This window comes from Heteronotia binoei, unplaced genomic scaffold, assembly GCF_032191835.1.
Source record: "Heteronotia binoei isolate CCM8104 ecotype False Entrance Well unplaced genomic scaffold, APGP_CSIRO_Hbin_v1 ptg000283l, whole genome shotgun sequence".
NCBI lineage: Eukaryota > Metazoa > Chordata > Lepidosauria > Squamata > Gekkonidae > Heteronotia > Heteronotia binoei.
This window is the reverse complement of record NW_026800010.1, coordinates 15,170-33,545: the sequence shown is the minus strand read 5'-3', so window position 1 is coordinate 33,545 and position 18,376 is coordinate 15,170. Positions and strand designations below refer to the sequence as shown.

At 40.8% G+C, this 18,376-nt stretch overlaps 1 protein-coding gene across 1 annotated transcript in view; it reads left to right on the top strand.

Annotated features, from left to right (window-relative positions):
- LOC132590548 (cullin-4B-like) overlaps positions 1 to 18,376 on the top strand; it is a gene marked incomplete at its 3' end in the record, with an annotated part of 36,342 nt that overhangs the window by 2,802 nt on the left and 15,164 nt on the right. The window contains exons 3-9 of the mRNA XM_060263472.1: positions 1,912 to 2,027; positions 13,126 to 13,244; positions 14,856 to 14,910; positions 16,524 to 16,597; positions 17,528 to 17,690; positions 17,783 to 17,872; positions 18,105 to 18,187. Coding sequence (XP_060119455.1) covers positions 1,912 to 2,027; positions 13,126 to 13,244; positions 14,856 to 14,910; positions 16,524 to 16,597; positions 17,528 to 17,690; positions 17,783 to 17,872; positions 18,105 to 18,187 — 700 coding nt within the window. The remainder of the gene's footprint in view (positions 1 to 1,911; positions 2,028 to 13,125; positions 13,245 to 14,855; positions 14,911 to 16,523; positions 16,598 to 17,527; positions 17,691 to 17,782; positions 17,873 to 18,104; positions 18,188 to 18,376) is intronic.

Sequence of the window (18,376 nt, the reverse complement as noted above, 5' to 3'; positions counted from 1 at the left end):
AGAAGAATAATCTGCAACAAAGCTCCATTAAAAACATGGTAAATTTTTACAACTTATGCCTCCATTAGAGAAAATCCCATATTTATATATATTAAAGTGGTAGTTTCTGAAGTGAGACAAGGACTAGATTGGAAAATGTTGACTCTAATGTTTGGCACTGATTAAGGGACTAGGACTTATTCCTAGAATTGGCGCAGGTGATTATATGCAGATAGGGACAGGCATCGAAGGTGCATAGAATGAGAACTGGACAAACTTAATAAATCCTGGCTGAGCCATCTGTCATGCTGCCAGGTGACATTAGGTATGAAGATAGAAATTCTTGAACAAACTGAATCTTTGAATAGAGTCCTGGCATATAAAAGTACTGCAGACTGTTCTGTGGCAAACACCAGTACCTACATGTATAAGGGACAGATAGGTAAAACCACACAGAGCAGTACATGTTCACTTGTAAGACAGGTATGAAGGTAGTTTCTCTTTCAAGGGAACACATTGCTGTGTATTGTGTAGAAAAATCTTTTGGTTCTTATCCCCATCCCCAAGAAACTTATTGTTTACCTTTGATCATTATTTGGGCATGTTCCTTTTAACATGTACTTTCTGGGCCTAAATAGGGCCATGCATATGTATATTCTGGGTTTATGCCTTATTTATGTCTCTCTTCTCTGCCCTTCCTTTATGCATGCTTCTGGTAAAAACTGAAAAGTGCAGAAGTGCTTGAGGATAGGAATACTTACATGAGTGTGCATGTTCGTTTTGGACCATATCGGTGGCTGCAGAACCATAACACCACCTGGTACAATATAAACTGTATGGTTTTATAAACTGTATTGGACGTTAGACAGGTCACATGAAGAGAATACATAATGTCTGGAGATCTGCATTTTATCTATTGCGTGTATCCATAAGTGTAGTTAGAATTTCATATAGGTAACTGTAAGACTCATTGTGGACACTTTCATAAAACTGTCAGAAAATGATAAAAATATTTATAGCCTACTAGGAAAGCAAACTTTACTTTCTTCCTTTGAACAGTTCACTAAGAGAAAAATGTTTTCCATCCTAATATGATTCTGAAATTTGGTGAACCTCATTAGAAAGGAAGTTTCCAGAGCTTGTAGCATTTCGTGAGGACAGTTCCTTGCACGTTTAAAAGTGTTTTTAAAAAATATTTAGCCAGGAAAGGTTGTGCAATTTTGAGGGTGGAGTTAGAAAGTAGCCCACAACAACATTCTCCTGTTTCGCAGGTCAGCCAAGTCCTTGCAAAGGAATAGTCACAGCTAATGGCATAACCCCACAGAGTTCTGTATCCTTTTATTGTGGGTGAATCTAGAACAGGGGTGGCCAAACATGTGGCTCTTTCACACAAATTATGTGACTCTCAAAGACCCCATCACCAAGCTTGGAGAAGGCATTTGTCTCTTTAAATCGCTTCTCCAAGCCAGCAGGTGGCTTGGAGAATGCATTTAAAGTTGCTTTCTTTCCACCTCTCCCTCCCTCTTCCCTCCCCCCATCTATTTTCATTCCTTCTTAACTTGCGCCTCTCAAACATCTGACATTTATTCTATGTTGCTCTTACATTAAGCAAGGATGGCCACCCCGATCTAGAAGTTACTGATCTGACAGGGGTATTTTTGGACAGAGATCTGTGACTTCAGGAAATAATTTGTTCTTTATTTACCAGCAAATAGGAAGAACCCACAGTTATACATACGTACCAATATATTTGCTTGGTAAAAACAGGTGTGTAATGTCACTCTTAGAGACATGTAGACATAAACACAAATTGTTCCTAGGTGGAGTTTGACATGCAAGTAATTCTAGGGGGTCACTGTTGAAAGTTCTCTATTTGGACTTCCAATTCTTTGCAGCAATCAAAAGATTCTGATTTTTTTAAATATCTTTCAGACAAACCTAAACTGCCTGAAAATTATACAGATGAAACCTGGCAAAAACTGAAGGAAGCTGTAGAAGCAATTCAAAACAGTACTTCAATTAAATACAATTTAGAAGAACTCTATCAGGTAAGCTTTCAAATATTATAGCCTTCAGAGTGACAGGTGGAGCAGTCCTGTTTTAGGGCTTGTCCTCTGTGGGGGGTACTTTCAGCTCCTCATTTGGGTTGGATGGTGAGTGTAGTTGCAGACCTGTAATACATCTCTACATGAGGAGCAGGCTCTGGTTGATTAGAGAGCCTATTCACACAGCTCAATTTTGGACTTGTTTTCTATCCCAGTTGTCTGTCTTTTCCACTTCCCTTCCCCTAAAGGACCCAATAAGAATGTTCAGATTGTGAATTAATTATCTAAGCAGCTGGCTGAGAGCCCAGTCTTTTGACATAATCATGATGGCTTATATATGGAAATCTTTCAAATAATTTTTGATGGCTAAGGTTCTAGCTCTGGATTGGGAGATACCTGGAGATTTTGGGGGTGGAGCATGAGGAGTATGGTGTCTGGGGAGGGACCTCAGCACGATTTAATGGCATAAAATCCACCCTTCACAGCAGCCATTTTCTCCAGAGAAACTGATATTGGTTGCCTGGAGATCATTTGTAACAGGGAGATCGCCAGGAGCTACTTGGAGATTGACAACCATAGTGGTGACTCTTTAAAATTGTGGCCAGTCTTCATTACTTTAGCTCTGAGAAGCTGGGGGCAGAGAAAAAATTCTTCAGACAGGGTATTCCTGGTCTGCCCTGAAAATACCTGAACATAATGGAGACACTTGGTAGGGAACTGAGAACTCTGCTCACCTTTGTTTGGCCTATGGCTATTTACATTTGCTTTGAGGCCAAGTTATCTGGCAGTGACCTAAATCTGAATCATGGGATGGTAAAAGGTAGACACTCCTAGATAGAAGGTTTTTGGGAGTAACAGCTTGGAAAGCTCAAGTCAAAGCAAAGGAATGATTTACTCTGGCCTTACTAGTGTGTTGTAGTGGTTAGGAGCATGGACTGTAATCTGGGAGAACTGGGTTTGATTCCCCACTCCTCCACATGTACCTGTTGGTATGACCTTGAGTCAGTCACAAGTTCTTTCAGAGCTGTTCTCTCAGGAGCACACTTGAAATAGCTCTCTAAGCTCCACCTACCTCATACAGGTGCCAGTTGTGGGGAGAGGAAAGGAAAGGAGATTGTAAGCTGCTCTGAGTCTCCAAGTGGAGGACAGGGTACAAATCCAGTCTCCATCTCCTCCTCCTCTTCCTGCTTCCTTCAATTTCTTTCTTGGTATCACCTGTTCCACTTTTCGTCTTCTATATCCCTTCTCCAGCTTCTTGTTTCCATCACTTATTTTTATCATCATGCTTAACATATTTGTAACCTAGCTTTTAAACAAAATTCTCTAAGGTGGTTCAAAGTCCATGATAAATTGTACTATAATAATTAATATTAGCATAAAGTAAAACTACACAATAATATGTATGAGATCTTGCTGTGTGTAATTGCACCAGATGATACAAAACAGTGTCACTCAAAAAACATATCTCTGAAATTCTGTGGTCTTCAGATTGCAGTTTTTACATCTTTTTCTTCCATACCAATGTGTGTATAATATGTTTAACCAATTATGCTATGCTTTATACATTTGTTGCAAGAAAGCTTATGCCTCCAGTTTGGTGCAGTGGTTAAGTGTGTGGACTCTTATCTGGGAGAACCAGGTTTGATTCCCCACTCCTCCACTTGCACCTGCTGGAATGGCCTTGGGTCAGCCATAGCTCTGGCAGAGGTTGTCCTTGAAAGGGCAGCTGATGTAGGGTGGCCAGATCGTCCCGGTCAGCCGGGAATGTCCCTCTTTTGGGTCCCAATTCCCGGCTCCCGGACTGGCTATACCGGGACCATTATAAGTCCCGGTTTAGCCAGCCAGCGAGAGGAGCCGGCGGAAGCGGGCGGAGGCTGCGCTGCTGCTGCTGCCTCTTCTCCGTAGCTGCTCCTCCTGAGCCCATCTCGGAGGAGCAGCTGCGGAGAAGCGTGGAAAGTCCCGAATCTGGGTCCTTCTAGGACCCTGAGCAGCAACGCTGGAGGAGCAGGAGCAGGCCGGACTTGCGCCCCGCCCCTCCACTCTCTGCAGGGGCAAAGGCGGCATGCGTGGGCCTGCTTCGCTTCTCCGCCCGGCGCCCGGCCCCTCTGCTGCGCGGGCGGCAAGGGGCATGCTGGGGCGGCCTCGGAGGAGAAGGAGGCGGCGGCGCTGAGCCGTGGCTTCCTGTTGGGGCTTCCGGGCGGGCAGGGGGTCTCTCCACGGGGAAGGAGACCCCGGCCCGCCTGCTGGATGGTTGCCTGGGCCGCGCGGCGGCCCAGCGGTCTCGGGCCTGCCTTTCCCTTCCCTTCCCTTCCCTCCCGCCTGCTGGGTGGCTGCCTGGGCCGGGCGGCAGCCCAGCAGTCTCCGGCCTGCCTTTCCTTTCCCTTCCCTTCCCTTCCCGCTTCGCCCGCCTGCTGGCTATATCTATAGCCCTGCCTGCAAGAAGGTAAGCTTTTTGTTTTCTGGGGAGTTCTGTTTGTTTTTGTTTTCTTCCCCCCCCCCCCCCGGCAGGCAGGGAGGGGGCTGAAAGCGGTGTGGCCTAGGCTTCCCAACCCCCTCTGCTCTGGCAGGGGACTTCTGGGTTCGCAGCCTAATCTCCCGCCCCCCAGAAATCGGGAAGGGGGGGTGGGGGGGGAGAACATACCTGCAGGCTTCATATTGTTGAGATCCTGAGCCGTTTGTAAAATGTGTGGCTCCTTTAAGGCTGGGCAGGAAGAGCTTCGGAGAACAGCCCCTCCCTTTTTTTTCCCTTTCGTTTTCACAGCAAGTAGAGTTCCCCAATCTTGTAAGTATTTGTGTGTGTGAGAGGGAGGGGGGAGGGGATTCCCTGCTTTAGAAAGCGTGGGGGGGGGAGGGAAATGTCTACTGGGCACTCTATTATTCCCTATGGAGAACGATTCCCATAGGGAATAATAGGGAATTGATCCGTGGGTTTTGGGGGCTCTGGGGGGGCTATTTTTTGAGGTAGAGGCACCAAATTTTTAGTATAATATCTAGTGCCTCTCCCCAAAATACCCCCCAAGTTTCAAGAAGATTGGACCAGGGGGTCCAATTCTATGAGCCCCAAAAGATGGTGCCCCTATCCTTCATTATTTCCTATGGAAGGAAAGCATTGAAAAGGTGTGCCGTCCCTTTAAATGTGATGGCCAGAACTCCTTTGGAGTTCAATTATGCTTGTCACATCCTTGTTCCTGGCTCCACCCCCAAAGTCTCCTGGCTCCGCCCCCAAAGTACCCAGATTTTTCTTTAATTGGACTTGGCAACCCTAGTGTGGCCTAATGTGCAAATGAGTTCCTGCTGGGCTTTCTCTAAAAAAAAAAAAAAAAGCCCTGAACGAAACAATGGTGTTGTCAGGGTGTGTGGCATAATATGCAAATGAGTTCCTGCTTCCCCCCCTACAAAAAGCCCTGTTGAAGGCAACAGCTTTCCTCCACTGTATCTGCTTTCATTTATCTGTTCTGAACTGAGTGCAAATAGACTTCATTTGTCCCATTAGTTGTCTCCTCATGAGCTTGGATGTAGATGAAACAAGTTATTTCCATTAAGCCAGGCTCAGATGTGATAGTAGGCTGAAAACAGCAAATAAATAGTGTGTTGGGACTGGTAATTCTCAATGTGCATGCACTGTGGGGGCTTGAAGCTTGCATTTTGATCATGCATCTCCTGGAATTGAAATAAATGCTGCTTATCAAATGCATTGTGGTATTTTAAGCAGAACAGACAGCATGCAGCTTGTCTGTTTTGAGTTCTGCTAGATACGGAATGTTTTGATATTTATAACTTTGCCATCTGATGTAAGGTAGATTCTGGAGACTGGGAGGCTTCTTGGGTTTCCCAGATGGACATTCCTTTTAAATTTTAGCAAGTGAGGGAAACTGCAAATGGATGGACTTTGAAGAGGAGAGGAAGACAGACAAATGACCTGTGCTTTATGTCATGCAGCACTCTCCAAAAAATGGAGCAGGTCCTTAGAGAGGTCAGATGCCCTATAATGGAACTGACCCCAGTGTGTGTATTTTGCATTTTGTAGAGCTAGCTCATATTTTTGCCACACAATCCTCAACTGAATCAATACTTGCATGGTAAAATATCTTAACTTGTCGCAAAAAAGTGCCTTTTAATGAAATCTTATATTCCCAGGTCTCTCTTTTGTATAAAAGGGTTGAGATTTCATTTATAAGCAGTCGTTTTGAGTGAATGTGACTGTTAGAATGTTGTCATTTGTGCAGTACCAGTCTTAACAGCTTTTGGGCTGATGTTGACCAGTTTCTTAAAGTCCTCATATTTCTGACCTGTGTAGATAGGCTAGCCTGGTCTTATTAGATTTCATGAAGCTAAGCAGGGTTATCCCAGTTTTTACTTGGATGGGGATCAGGAGACTATTTAGAAAGGGTTGCTATGCAGAGGCAAGCAATGGTGTTTGTGTTTTGAAATTAAAATTTCCATAATTCTTTAATGGCTGGAGGGGATGATGGTCGACTGAAGTGGCTTCTTTTATTTACTGTCATCAGTTCTGATATTCTTACAATTTGTACAGTTTTTTTTGTACAAGTACAATTTTTAATATACTCAAATTAATTGAATTTGGAAAGAGGCCATAGCTCAGTGGTCCATCTAGTCCAGCATCCTGCCTCACACAGTGGCCCACCAGTTCCTCTGGAGGTCCAATGACAGAGCACAGAGGCTGAGGCCTTCCCCTGATAGTTGCCTCCTGGCTCTGGGATGCAGAGGTTTACTGCCTCTGAACATGGAGGTGCTCTTCAGCCATGATGGCTAGTAGCCACTGATAGACCTAGCCTTTATAATTTAACTGCTCCCCTTTTAAAGCTATCTATGCTTGTGGGCATTGCTACATCCTCTGGTCATGAATTCTACATTTAAATCACCTGTTGAGTTAAAAAAAACTGCTTCCTTTGTCTGTCTTGAATCTACTGCCCATCAGCCTCATTGGGTGTTATTATTGTGATATTTGGTTAATACAGCAGAGTTCGTCCAGTCACAGAAGTGTGATATTGAGTGAAGAAAATAAATCTCCCAAGAAGAATATTACAAAATAAAGATTACATTTATTAAAGTAGATTCAGTTCACATTCAGGTTGCAGTTGAAAGGAAAGAAAGAAGCCTAAACTAAAGAGCATTTCTAAAACAATCTAAAGGGCACTAATCTCAAGAGCACCTATCACAAGCTAAATGTGGCACTATGTGCTTGGAAGCATGACGGAATTATTTTTACATGAGAGACCTGTAAAGACATGTGACTCTAGGCAGAACCATGCAGAGAATGGAGAGTGTGGTAGAACGTGCCTGCTCTGGTTTGCAGGCCCCATTTCCAGCCTACCTTCTTGATTTTTTCTCCCACTTGGAGGGAGCTCCCTCCCTCCACTGGCCTGATCCAACATGGCTTCTCTTATGTTCTTATGTGACACAGAGTGTTGGACTGGAGGGGCCACTGGCCTGATCCAACGTGGCTTCTCTTATGTTCTTATGCAGGGAACCTGACCCTAGTGTCTTAGCATACTGTTTTTCCTACAGATCTGTGATAGAGAGTTGTATGTAAGTAGTGTGGACCCAGAGAGAGGTTCATACCAGTTTTGCATGTAAAAATGCAGTAGTGATACATCAAAGGAGCTCCTTTTTACATTTGCACCACCATCCCGTTCTAAGAGATGGCTCTCTTTTTATTCCAAATGACAGTCAGGATTTCTGTAATTCTGCTTCATTACACTGTACTAATAGTGTAGGCATAACTCTCTTGGAGAACTTCCCCTGGAATCTCACTGGAATCTGTCTGGCTTCTCAGCGTGGAACCCGTTCTCTCTAGTCTTCTCACGTTGAAAAAAGTAAAAAAAGAGTTTTATTTAACTTTATTTCCCCCTTTCCCTCTCTATAAATAATCTTGGTGTTTCCGGCAGTGATATTTGGGGGATTTTTGGGGACGTCACAGGAAGTGCTGTGAAGTCACTTCCTGTTTCTGGCAGTGGCATTTGGGGGAAATGATGTCACAGGAAGTGATGTCACTTCCTGTTTCCGGCGGTGGCATGACATCACCGGAAGTGACGTCACTTCCTGTTTCTGGCAGGTGGCACGGGGGAAATGATGTCACAGGAAGTGATATCACTTCCTGTTTCCGGCGGTGGCATGACATCACCGGAAGTGACATCACCGGAAATGACGTCACTTCCTGTTTCCGGCAGCGGCACGCGCTTCGCGCGCGCACACCCCTACCTTCCCCCCCCCAAAGGTGTCCCTGGCTGGCCTTCAGACATTATGGTCACCCTAAGCTGATGTGAGAGCCCCCTCCAGCCCCACCCACCTCACAGGGTGTCTGTTGTGGGGGAGGAAGGTAAAGGAGATTGTGAGCTGCTCTGAGACTCTTTGGAGTGGAGGGCGGGATATAAATCCAATATCATCATCTTCTCCATAAAGCTGTTATAGCTCTAAGGTGCAACAAGGCTGCTCTTGCTTTTGCTGCAATAGAATAACATGGCTGTCTGTCCAGCACACTTTGTATATTTATAATTTTTCTTTTAAAAATTAAAAATAAGTGGAGATCAATTTGCTACTCTATTTATGTATGCAAAGTTAAAGGTAGGCATGATTTAAAAAAAATAGGAAAGTTACTGAAATTGGAATCCAAATTACAGTGTTAATTGCCAATGGGTCATAGTCTTTATTTACTGGTATGGGGCTTTTTTCCATTTGTGATCTTTGTCTATACCAAGTAAAACAAAAAAACATGTTTGAAATACTAAGTATCAATCTTGAATATTCAAGCTTCTTGGATTTGCTCAGCATTAGCATAAAGAATACTTAGGAAATCAAAGAACAATTTTGATGTAGTGCATTTGTAATTCCTAGCCCCAAGATATTAATTTATAACTTTAGTGTTGGTGTCCTTTAACTTTCCATTTTTGGAGTTGAACTGATGATTTGTTGTTATCAACATTAGTGGACTTAAATATTTTAATTTCGCTCTCATCCACCTGAGAACTTACAGGTTTCCCTTGCCTTAAAGGGCCCTCAGAAAACTAAACATGGAATTAATTTAATGAAACAGATCCATGATGTTATAGCACAGGCGTGGCCAACGGTAGCTCTCCAGATGTTTTTTCACTACAGCTCCCATCAGCCCCAGCCAGCATGGCCAATGGCTAGGGCTGATGGGAGTTGTAGGAAAAAACATCTGGAGAGCTACCGTTGGCCACCCCTGTTACTGCAGGCTCATGCTGTCTTGAGTGACTGGTCTAACAATGCTTCTTTTTTGTGTTTTGATGTTGTATATATTTGCTCGAACAGCAGCCCTGAACCATTTTTAGCTTGGTATTAAATTTTATGTTCTTTGTATTTGACCAAAAGAACACTATAAAAATACTGCATGGTTTTGAGCTCATTTATTTTTTTAATCTATTCCTGTAGTTAAACATACAGTTGGGAACAGTTTGGGAATGAGTTGGGAAAGGTTTCCTGAGAATTGATCTAATCCACAGACCCGTATTTAAGATTTTATAATTGAATTAAGCATATGTCTGAGGAGTTGCTTTTCATCTTTGCATTGTTTTTACTCTTGAGGACATTGTATGAAGATTTTTGATTCAGTTTCTATGCAGTGTGTTGCAAATGTTTTTTGAAGGACAGACTTATCCAGGGCCTTCTGACTTTAGGATATTTCCATAGCACCTGTGGTTCAAATGTAGCTGTGTGAGATTTCAGGGTATGGATTTTGAAAATGATTAATAGGAAATTCTTGTATTTAAAGGAGCTTGTTGCTTATGTGATATAACAGAACTGGAATTATTTCTTAAATTAGTATTGTTATAGGAAGCAGTGTAATTCATTTCCTAAAATAGAACAAAGGTTGGACAAAAAAAATCAAAGCTTTATTGCTGTTTCAGTGTTCAAATTTCAAATGAGGCCTAGGTATTGTGCATTTTATTCTACTGTTGTAGTCCTGGTTAAAGTTTGCATAAAACACAGAGCTTGCTTTTCATCATGTGGCTATGATTCCCCAGTTTTGAACATGTCTGTCTGTTATGGCTCCTGTTTAAGATAAAGACCAGATTCTGCAGTCCCCAGATTGGATGTTGGTGGAACCTTAATCAGGGTAGACCATGGCTCTGAGACTTTACTTTGCTGCCCAAGCTTTGCAGCCAAAGAGATACTCTTAAACTCTTGTCTTTTTCTTTCTTTGGAGTCCCTTCAGAAAAAAATTAAAAATTAAATTTAATTAAATTTTCGCTCTGGAAAAAGTGATGAGAAATAGAATGGTGAGTGCCATATACAAACGTCTCATGGTTGCTGCCCACAGTCTCCTCTCCACTTAAAACCCAATTCTAAGGGAGTAGCTAGTAACTTTAATTTATTGTGCATATTTGCTCATATGCAGCAATTACAGTAGACTAGGTTTTGGAGCATTACTCCTTTGGCATGCTGCTTACCAAAAGAATGTTTGGCATTGTCATGGAAACGACATGTACTTCAGAGTAAACGGCATTTATTCATTCAACTCATTCGAACATCTAGGACATGTACTTCAGAGTAAACGGCATTTATTCATTCAACTCATTCGAACATCTAGGGATCAGCTGCCCTTATGTGCATTCTCTGGAAGTCCATCAACCTCTTATGGACAAGGCTTTATGGACCCCCTGTGAACAAAACTAAAACTGTGCTGGTATGACAGATTCTAAAAGCTGAGTGGTGGTTGTTTCTATTGAGACTATTTGTTTGAATCTAAAAATAAACACCTTGGGTTAAAAATAGTCATATAAATTGCTGGTGATGTGAATGCTAAATAAACCAGTTCTGCTTAAGAGCAGCTGCCTGGTAAATGAATCTAGCTAGTTCCAAATGTGCCTCTTTGGGCACCATTATCTAAACCGCAACAGAAAGGTTCTTTTCTTCCACACACCTCAAAAATTATTCTTGTCCTGTTTTGAACAGCAGTAAGTTTGTTATCATGCTACTCCCTGTACCAGTGAAAAATAGATAAATCATGATGAAAAAGCAGCAGGCATTTTGAATCTCTCACTTTTGTCATTCTTATTATATAGCTTTGAGGCACAGCTGTTTGTTCCAGCCTGCTTTCTCCCAGCCCATGTGCTCAGTCCCCCCTCTCAGATGGGTCTGCACAGTACTTTTGAGAACTCTGTTAAGTCATTCTTATTATAAGTAAGTTGATTGTATGGTGTCTTTTAAGGTACATGCTGCTTGATATAAGAACTGAACGAACGTTAACTTCAAATTAAAAAAAGGTAGTTCCGTGCCCCTCCCAAACTGAATTTCAGCAGTTAAAAGCATAATTGGATTAATGGAAGCAAATGCAGTTCTATGTACTTAGACTTTTCTTAGTGTTTTCTGTAGTGCACTTCAAGTATTCAAAGCCCTATACAGGCATTCTCGGTAGATCATTATTATCTCTGTATTGCAGATGAGGTTGATAAATTGTGAATGAGGTAAAAATTAAATTAGGGGCTTTGTGGCTAATCTTCTTAGCTTCTGTACTGAGCCTGTACTGTACCTTGGTAGCTTGTAGTTGTCATGCAAGAGTTAAGTGGTGCCAGTTGTGCTTGAACTACAATCTCCAGGAAATCCATGCTAGACAAAGCATAGAGTTGGGTTGGAAGTACCAGCATTTCTGGTCTGAATAGCCCTCATTTCCTAATCTTGGGATTTTTTTTGTTATTCTCCCTTTCTACGTGCTTCATGTCGGTATTGCCGTAGGGTTATTCAATGTTTCTCTCTGTTCCACACTTTTGTGCCCAGTGAGGGAAAGGGGCTTCAGGCTGTTCTAATTCTTGATCTTTTAACTTATCTGAATCAATCCAAAATACTATAGTTGGTATCCTATTTAAATGTATAACATTGAGCAGATGGTAGCCAAATACCACAAGTGATTTGAAACAGCATCTGCTTTTTAAAGCACCCAGTTTGCAAGACATCATGAAAGAATTTGGGAACGATGCTGAGTGAGTCTGCCTCTTGGGTACATTTGGAACAATCTTTAGTCTTGATTGGATAGGGCAAGACCCCTTCGGGGGAAAAACCACTGAGCTCTAGGGGAGTCTGTATGGAAGCTCACATCTTCAACCAGTGTCATCCCCACATCAGCTCTTCCTGGGACTCTATAGGAGGAGCTCCTAGCAATTGCTTTTTGCTGATTGTAGCTTCAAAGTGACAATGTAGCTGATTGATACAAATTTCCAGAATCCTTCCTGTGTCCACGTATAATAAGGTCTCTGTACCATGGAATGGATCAACTAATTGAAGACCATCACATGTGACAGAGTAATGACTGCTAACTGAGCTGGGTTAGAAAAGCCATTGCTAAAGGAAGGATTATACATCTGGCATTTTTCCACCCTTCATGTTTTCTTCTTCCTGTTGTACCCATGCAGAACATGTGCTATAGACCAATATGCATTATTTCCAGAGGATGGCAGTATCATTAGAAATATTTTTCTGGTGTCCTAGTTAAGTCTCTTTGAGTTATTGAGAAAGCTGTCTCGCCCTCATAAACTATGTCCCCTGCAGCTGAAAAGGAGAATGAAGCAAATGCTGGTAGGAGAACATCAGTGAATTTGTTCTATTGCTGTGGTTCTTCTTTGAACACAAATCACCTTGAACAAAAAGGAATACAACTTGTAAACCATACTCTTTGCCATAGAAAGCAAACCATGTGTATTTCTCCAAGCAAACCTATATGATCATTGATTTTCATAGTTGATTATGTGTTTAGAATCTTCAGAATTATCCCCAATGACAAATGATGTGCTGTATAGTTGGAAATGATGTTGTTCACTACTGCCTTGTGTTGAATTTGTATTTTTAGAGGTGATGATGTAAAAGCTAATTGTTGAATTAAAAATGCTAGCTGTTCTAATAGAGAGACCCAGGTGTTCCAAAAATATCTAGGAAGAAATATTTTAGACTTTCGTTCTTCTTTAAAATATCACATAAATAAGCAGATTTATATTAGAGATGTGATTCCAAAATCACACACATGGATCAAAGCCAGTTGTGCTGTGCATATGTTTTAAAATTTGGACACCCCAACCCCCCCCCCCCCCCAAAATCTATGTCTCTGACTCTCTTTTTGTTCTTTTAGGCTGTTGAAAATCTCTGCTCCTACAAGATTTCTGCAAATTTGTACAAACAATTAAGACAGATTTGTGAAGACCACATCAAAGCACAGATTCATCAGTTCAGAGAATATCCTTTTGATTAGTAAATCATTAATGTGACAGAAACAAATTTTACCTTTTTTTCTCCAGCTTTGGAGTCCTGTAAACAGCATTCTGATAATATAATAGATTAGGAAGCAGTCAGCATCATTATTTGTGCCAACACTGTGTAATGAAGCTGTGGCTCTTTGCAAAGTAACAGTGCAGGAGCCTACTCATTGCATGCTAGTTTGGAAGGAACAGAAGTAGTAGTACAGACATTTGAACAGGAGTTGGTGACAGAAGGAATTATTAGGGTTTGTAGAATCTTTCAGGCTCAAGTGCCGTGTTCTACTGGAGAAAGTTTTCCTTTCAGACGTTTCGTTCTCAGCTGCGGAGAACATCCTCAGTGGCGTTGTAGCTGGAGCAGGCGCTCTGACCTTCTTGGCTGCTGTGCATTGAGGATGTTCTCCGCAGCTGAGAACAAAACGTCTGGAAGGAAAACTTTCTCCAGTAGAACACGGCACTTGAGCCCGAAAGATTCTACAAACCCTAATGATGTTACCAGCTGTGAAAACCTGAAATCTTTGAGAAGGAATGATATTAAATTTAATTCTCATAGAGTGTTTTAACAAGAGAAGTATCTTATGTTCTGTGGTGATACTTATTTATATACAAGCTTATTTATAAGCTTGTATATAATAAGCTTATTTATAACCCTGAAATTAAAAATGGGGTTCTAATCATAACTAAGCTTTTATATTCCCCCAGGAAAATTTCACTCCATATCCACTGCAGATTTTGACATATTCTGTGTTTATACTTGAATTTTAGAGGCTGGAAGTTTTTATTGTGGGGAATGGTGCAGAAGTAGTAGTCAAGTTTTTAAATAGGTCTTTATATTTCCTAAAGAATCTCTTGAACTGTTGCTGTTCTTCTGATGACTACAGTCTAGAGATATACGCATGTCACATTTTTTTTCTTCCCTTGCTCTAAGTTGTTCCTTTATCAGTCCCTTAGAGGGTTTTTTGCTTGCTTGTTTTAAGCTTAAGGGGGCAATTTGATGTCTAGAACTTTGGAAAGGAAAGTGTCAGAAAAATCTTGGGTGCGTGCAAGACTCTGTGCATACTTGTGACATCACCAGGTCACAAAACAAGTTGTGGATGTTGATAATGAACTTGATCATCTGACTTGAAAGGCTGATTTATAATGTAGCTGTACTCTCTTGTATTACATTGGGGATCAGGTATCACTTTGGGTGTCTGTGCTTTTAGCTTACTTTAGGTGGACAATTGGGCTTAGGAGCCATATCCAAAATTAAAACATACAAACACTTTAAAATTTAACTTGGATTTTAGAGTTTTTTCAAAATTAAGAATGGTATAGAGCAATGCTCCCTTTAAGTTGCAGAGCCTTGTGAGCAAAAATTCTACTTTGTGAGCTACTGGCATTAAAGTTATGAGCTACTGCATAAATTAGTGTGCTCTGGGGCCATTTTTCCTGAGCTAAGACAAAAATAGGCGAGCTGGAGGCTAAAAATCTATGAGCTAGCTCAGACTAACTCAGTTTAGAGGTAACACTAGTATAGAACTGTGGTGTCATTAACCTTTTGGTTTTATTCATCATAATTTGTTAACAACATTCTTAACTGCTTCCTCATGGATTCATTGGACAGTGTTCTTTTTCTCAAGAAAATAGACAAATGTTGGCAAGACCATTGCAGACAGATGGTAAGGTTTATTTTCAGCTGAAAGACTACAAAGGCCACTACCTTCAGCTCCCTAAAAAGTTGCCTAGAAAGTCCTGAATCCTAAAACAGTTTTTCAGGAAGTGCAGGTAGATGTGGGGAAGGAGGATTGGCAATGTTCACACCTGAGTGAATACAAATACACTCTTCACCCCTCCAGGATGCTCTTTTCCCTCCCCCCCCCCCCCCATCTACAAGGTGGCCACAGTCCGAAATAGGGGACTGTGAAATTTCATCATTCTTTTTAGATTTACTGTATTAGTATTGATTATGCATTTTATCCTATGGCCTTGATGGTTTTATTAAATTGTGTACATCACCCAGAGTCCTGTAGTAGCAGGGATTGGGCGATCCATAAATGTGCAACAGGATCTTTGGATCTGACCCTCTGTGTGTGTGTGTGTGTGTGTGTGTGTCCACAATGCCTGAAAATAATTTTTGTCTTATAAATAACCTACAAGCGGATATTGTCTTGTAGTCAAGTCAAAATTTTGTTGTGTATAGCCATTGGCCATTACAAAACAGAACACAAATACCAAAATTCCCAGATAACATCTTAAAAGATATTAAAATCAGTCACTCAATCTGATATTTATACAAACATAACCTTTTTGCTAGTTGTGAGGTCAGAAATAGTTAATCATATTTAGAATATAATTTTTTTCTTTCTTCTTTTCTGGATTCTGGCAATTTTGTCTGATTTGCACCTCTGGAAGACTATTTCTTAGTTTACGCTTAGCTCATTGTGTTGTGTCATTACATTATATACAAGGAGATATCCTTCCTTGTATGCAGTTTATTTCTATTTCCTATTTGTTCCATCACCGAGCCTTGGGTTGGATAATAACAATATAAAGAGCTGCACGATAAAAACCCATCAAGCCCTTACCTGGATCGCCCAGCCCAGACAAGCCCAATCTCGTCAGCTCTCAGAAGCTAAACAGGATTGACTCTGACAAGTACTTGTATGGGAGACCTCCTTGGAATACCAGAGGGGGGAGCAGGTTTTATTCAGCCACTTCCCTGAATATCCTCCAGACCCTCAGTAGGGGTCAGTCACCAGAGATCTCCATGACTTCCAGGTACACACTCACACATATGTGCCCACACACACACACATAAAAAACAAAACAAAAACCTAATAAAAACCCATCAAGGTACTGCATATAAAATGAATTCAAAAAACCCTCAGCAGTTAAAACCATATTTAATGAATATTAGCCAAAATGAGAAAGGCTATTGGAGGTACTCTGGCCCAGATTTTGGGAGTATCTGGGCAGAGTTTCATAGTAGTAGTTACCAGTGAGTTGATTTATTTTGGTTGTTGAAGCTTGGCACATGGGAAGACCAATAATGAAAAACGCACTTCATTAATGATAAAGTGGTTGCTAAGGTCTGCTAGGATGTTGGACTTTATAACCTGGCTATTGTAAGCATGCACATTTGAATGTATGTTCCATTGAAACAGATAGCATTTCTTTCTCAGTAAACATGTGTAGGATTAGGGCACAAAAATAAGCTCTTACGTGCCTATATATGATAGACATAGTGCTTAATTTAATGCAGAGCTGATAGCTTGTTTCTTTCTTATTATAGATAATGATTAGAAGTATCTTTTTGTTCCTGGATCGAACCTATGTACTTCAAAATTCAATGCTGCCATCAATTTGGTAAGAATGGAAAATAGTAGTATTGATATTTTTAGACTTCTGAATGCTCTGTCAAATATATAGATTAGTAGTTTTTTTTCACTTACGTCTTGACTAATGGATGCACATTTCTCTGTGAACGGAGAAACTTTCTTGCATGGTTAGTTTTCGTATGCTTATTTTAGGTTACATAATAGTTAAGAGATCAAATAGTGTTCAGTTTTAATTAATGCCCAGTAATGCATATTGAGAATCAACAGGGCCTCCTGAGCTAATTAAGTAGTTTTCAGCATTTTCAAATACTAATTTAGACTGAAATACTTATTTTTTTCCTAAGCTTTTGTCTTCTGTTTGAAAGAGTACCCAGTGTGTTGTGTTTACTAACATTTCCATACATATAATTATACATAATTCGTATGCATAAATGTACTCAAGTGTTACTGTGTGGATATAAATCTCAGGTTTTATAATAATTCATAACTAACATGGTGCTCTTGAGTGTTCTAACATGTGTTTGCTATGTACATCTGTTTAGTCCATATGAAATCTGACAGGATCTTATAATAAGTAACAGTTACCGATTGGTGGTCAGACATGAAGAATTTCTGAACTCTATATGTGAGGTGTAAATATCTTGCTTGCCCACCTTTACCTTTTTCTCTCTGGATACAATTTAGAGACAAATAGCAGAGGGCCAGATGAAAATAGTATTCCTCTAAGACAACCATTACTTTGTTAGAGGGTTCATGCCATAGGTACCTGAAAAACTATAAGTCATTCTCACATACAATGTTCAGAAAATAGTGTCCAGCCAAGTCTGACAGCTTTTATTTAGGTGGCTACCCACTTGGAATAAAATGAACATATGCCAAGGTTTCTGGTATAATTCTAACTAAGCCTGTGGACTCTGCTTCATTTTGGTGTGTTTAAAGATTGTTGCTTTTTCTTCAGGGATATGGGGCTAGAGTTGTTCAGGACTCATATAATTAGTGATCAAAAAGTTCAGAACAAGACCATTGATGGCATTCTTCTGTTGATTGAAAGAGAAAGAAATGGTGAGGCTATTGACAGGAGCTTGCTCCGCAGCCTTCTGAGCATGCTTTCAGATTTGCAGGTAAGTAAGGCACAGTTCATTATTTAAGCCTGTATAAAAGTAACTATAGGAGCCTCTTTCAAAAACAATTTACTTCTGTTTGTCCCCCCCAGATTTATCAGGATTCTTTTGAGCATAGATTTTTGGAAGAGACTAATCGGCTGTATGCAGCAGAAGGACAGAGGCTAATGCAAGAAAGAGAGGTATTTTGTTGCTCTGTTGCTTATGGTGGCTATGAGATTGTATACCTCCTAACTTTCAAGAGTGAAATGGTACATCCCATGATATTTTCTGTCTCACTGATAATGGCTTACAGGAAACATAGTATTAGTGGTATGAGTTGTATGTCCAATCTTCAGATTTGGTTCGCAAGAAAGGCATGTCATATGCAGCCATTGGATAGTTCCACTGTCTTTGTTTAACCCATTCTGTCAGGTTCCAGAATATCTTCATCATGTCAACAAACGTTTGGAGGAAGAGCAAGACAGGATTATCACATATTTGGATCAAAGCACCCAGTAAGTATGCAGTAACCGTAGGTGTAAATCCCAATAACTGTTTTTTGCTGGTGTGTGGAGTTAGGTACTAAATGTGAAAAACCAAGTAAACTATAATTCCATCATTTGCTACCTTTGTCTCTTCCTTTGAATTCTCACACATAGCAACTGAGAATGTAAACTTTTCAAGACGTGGCCTTGTCACTCCAT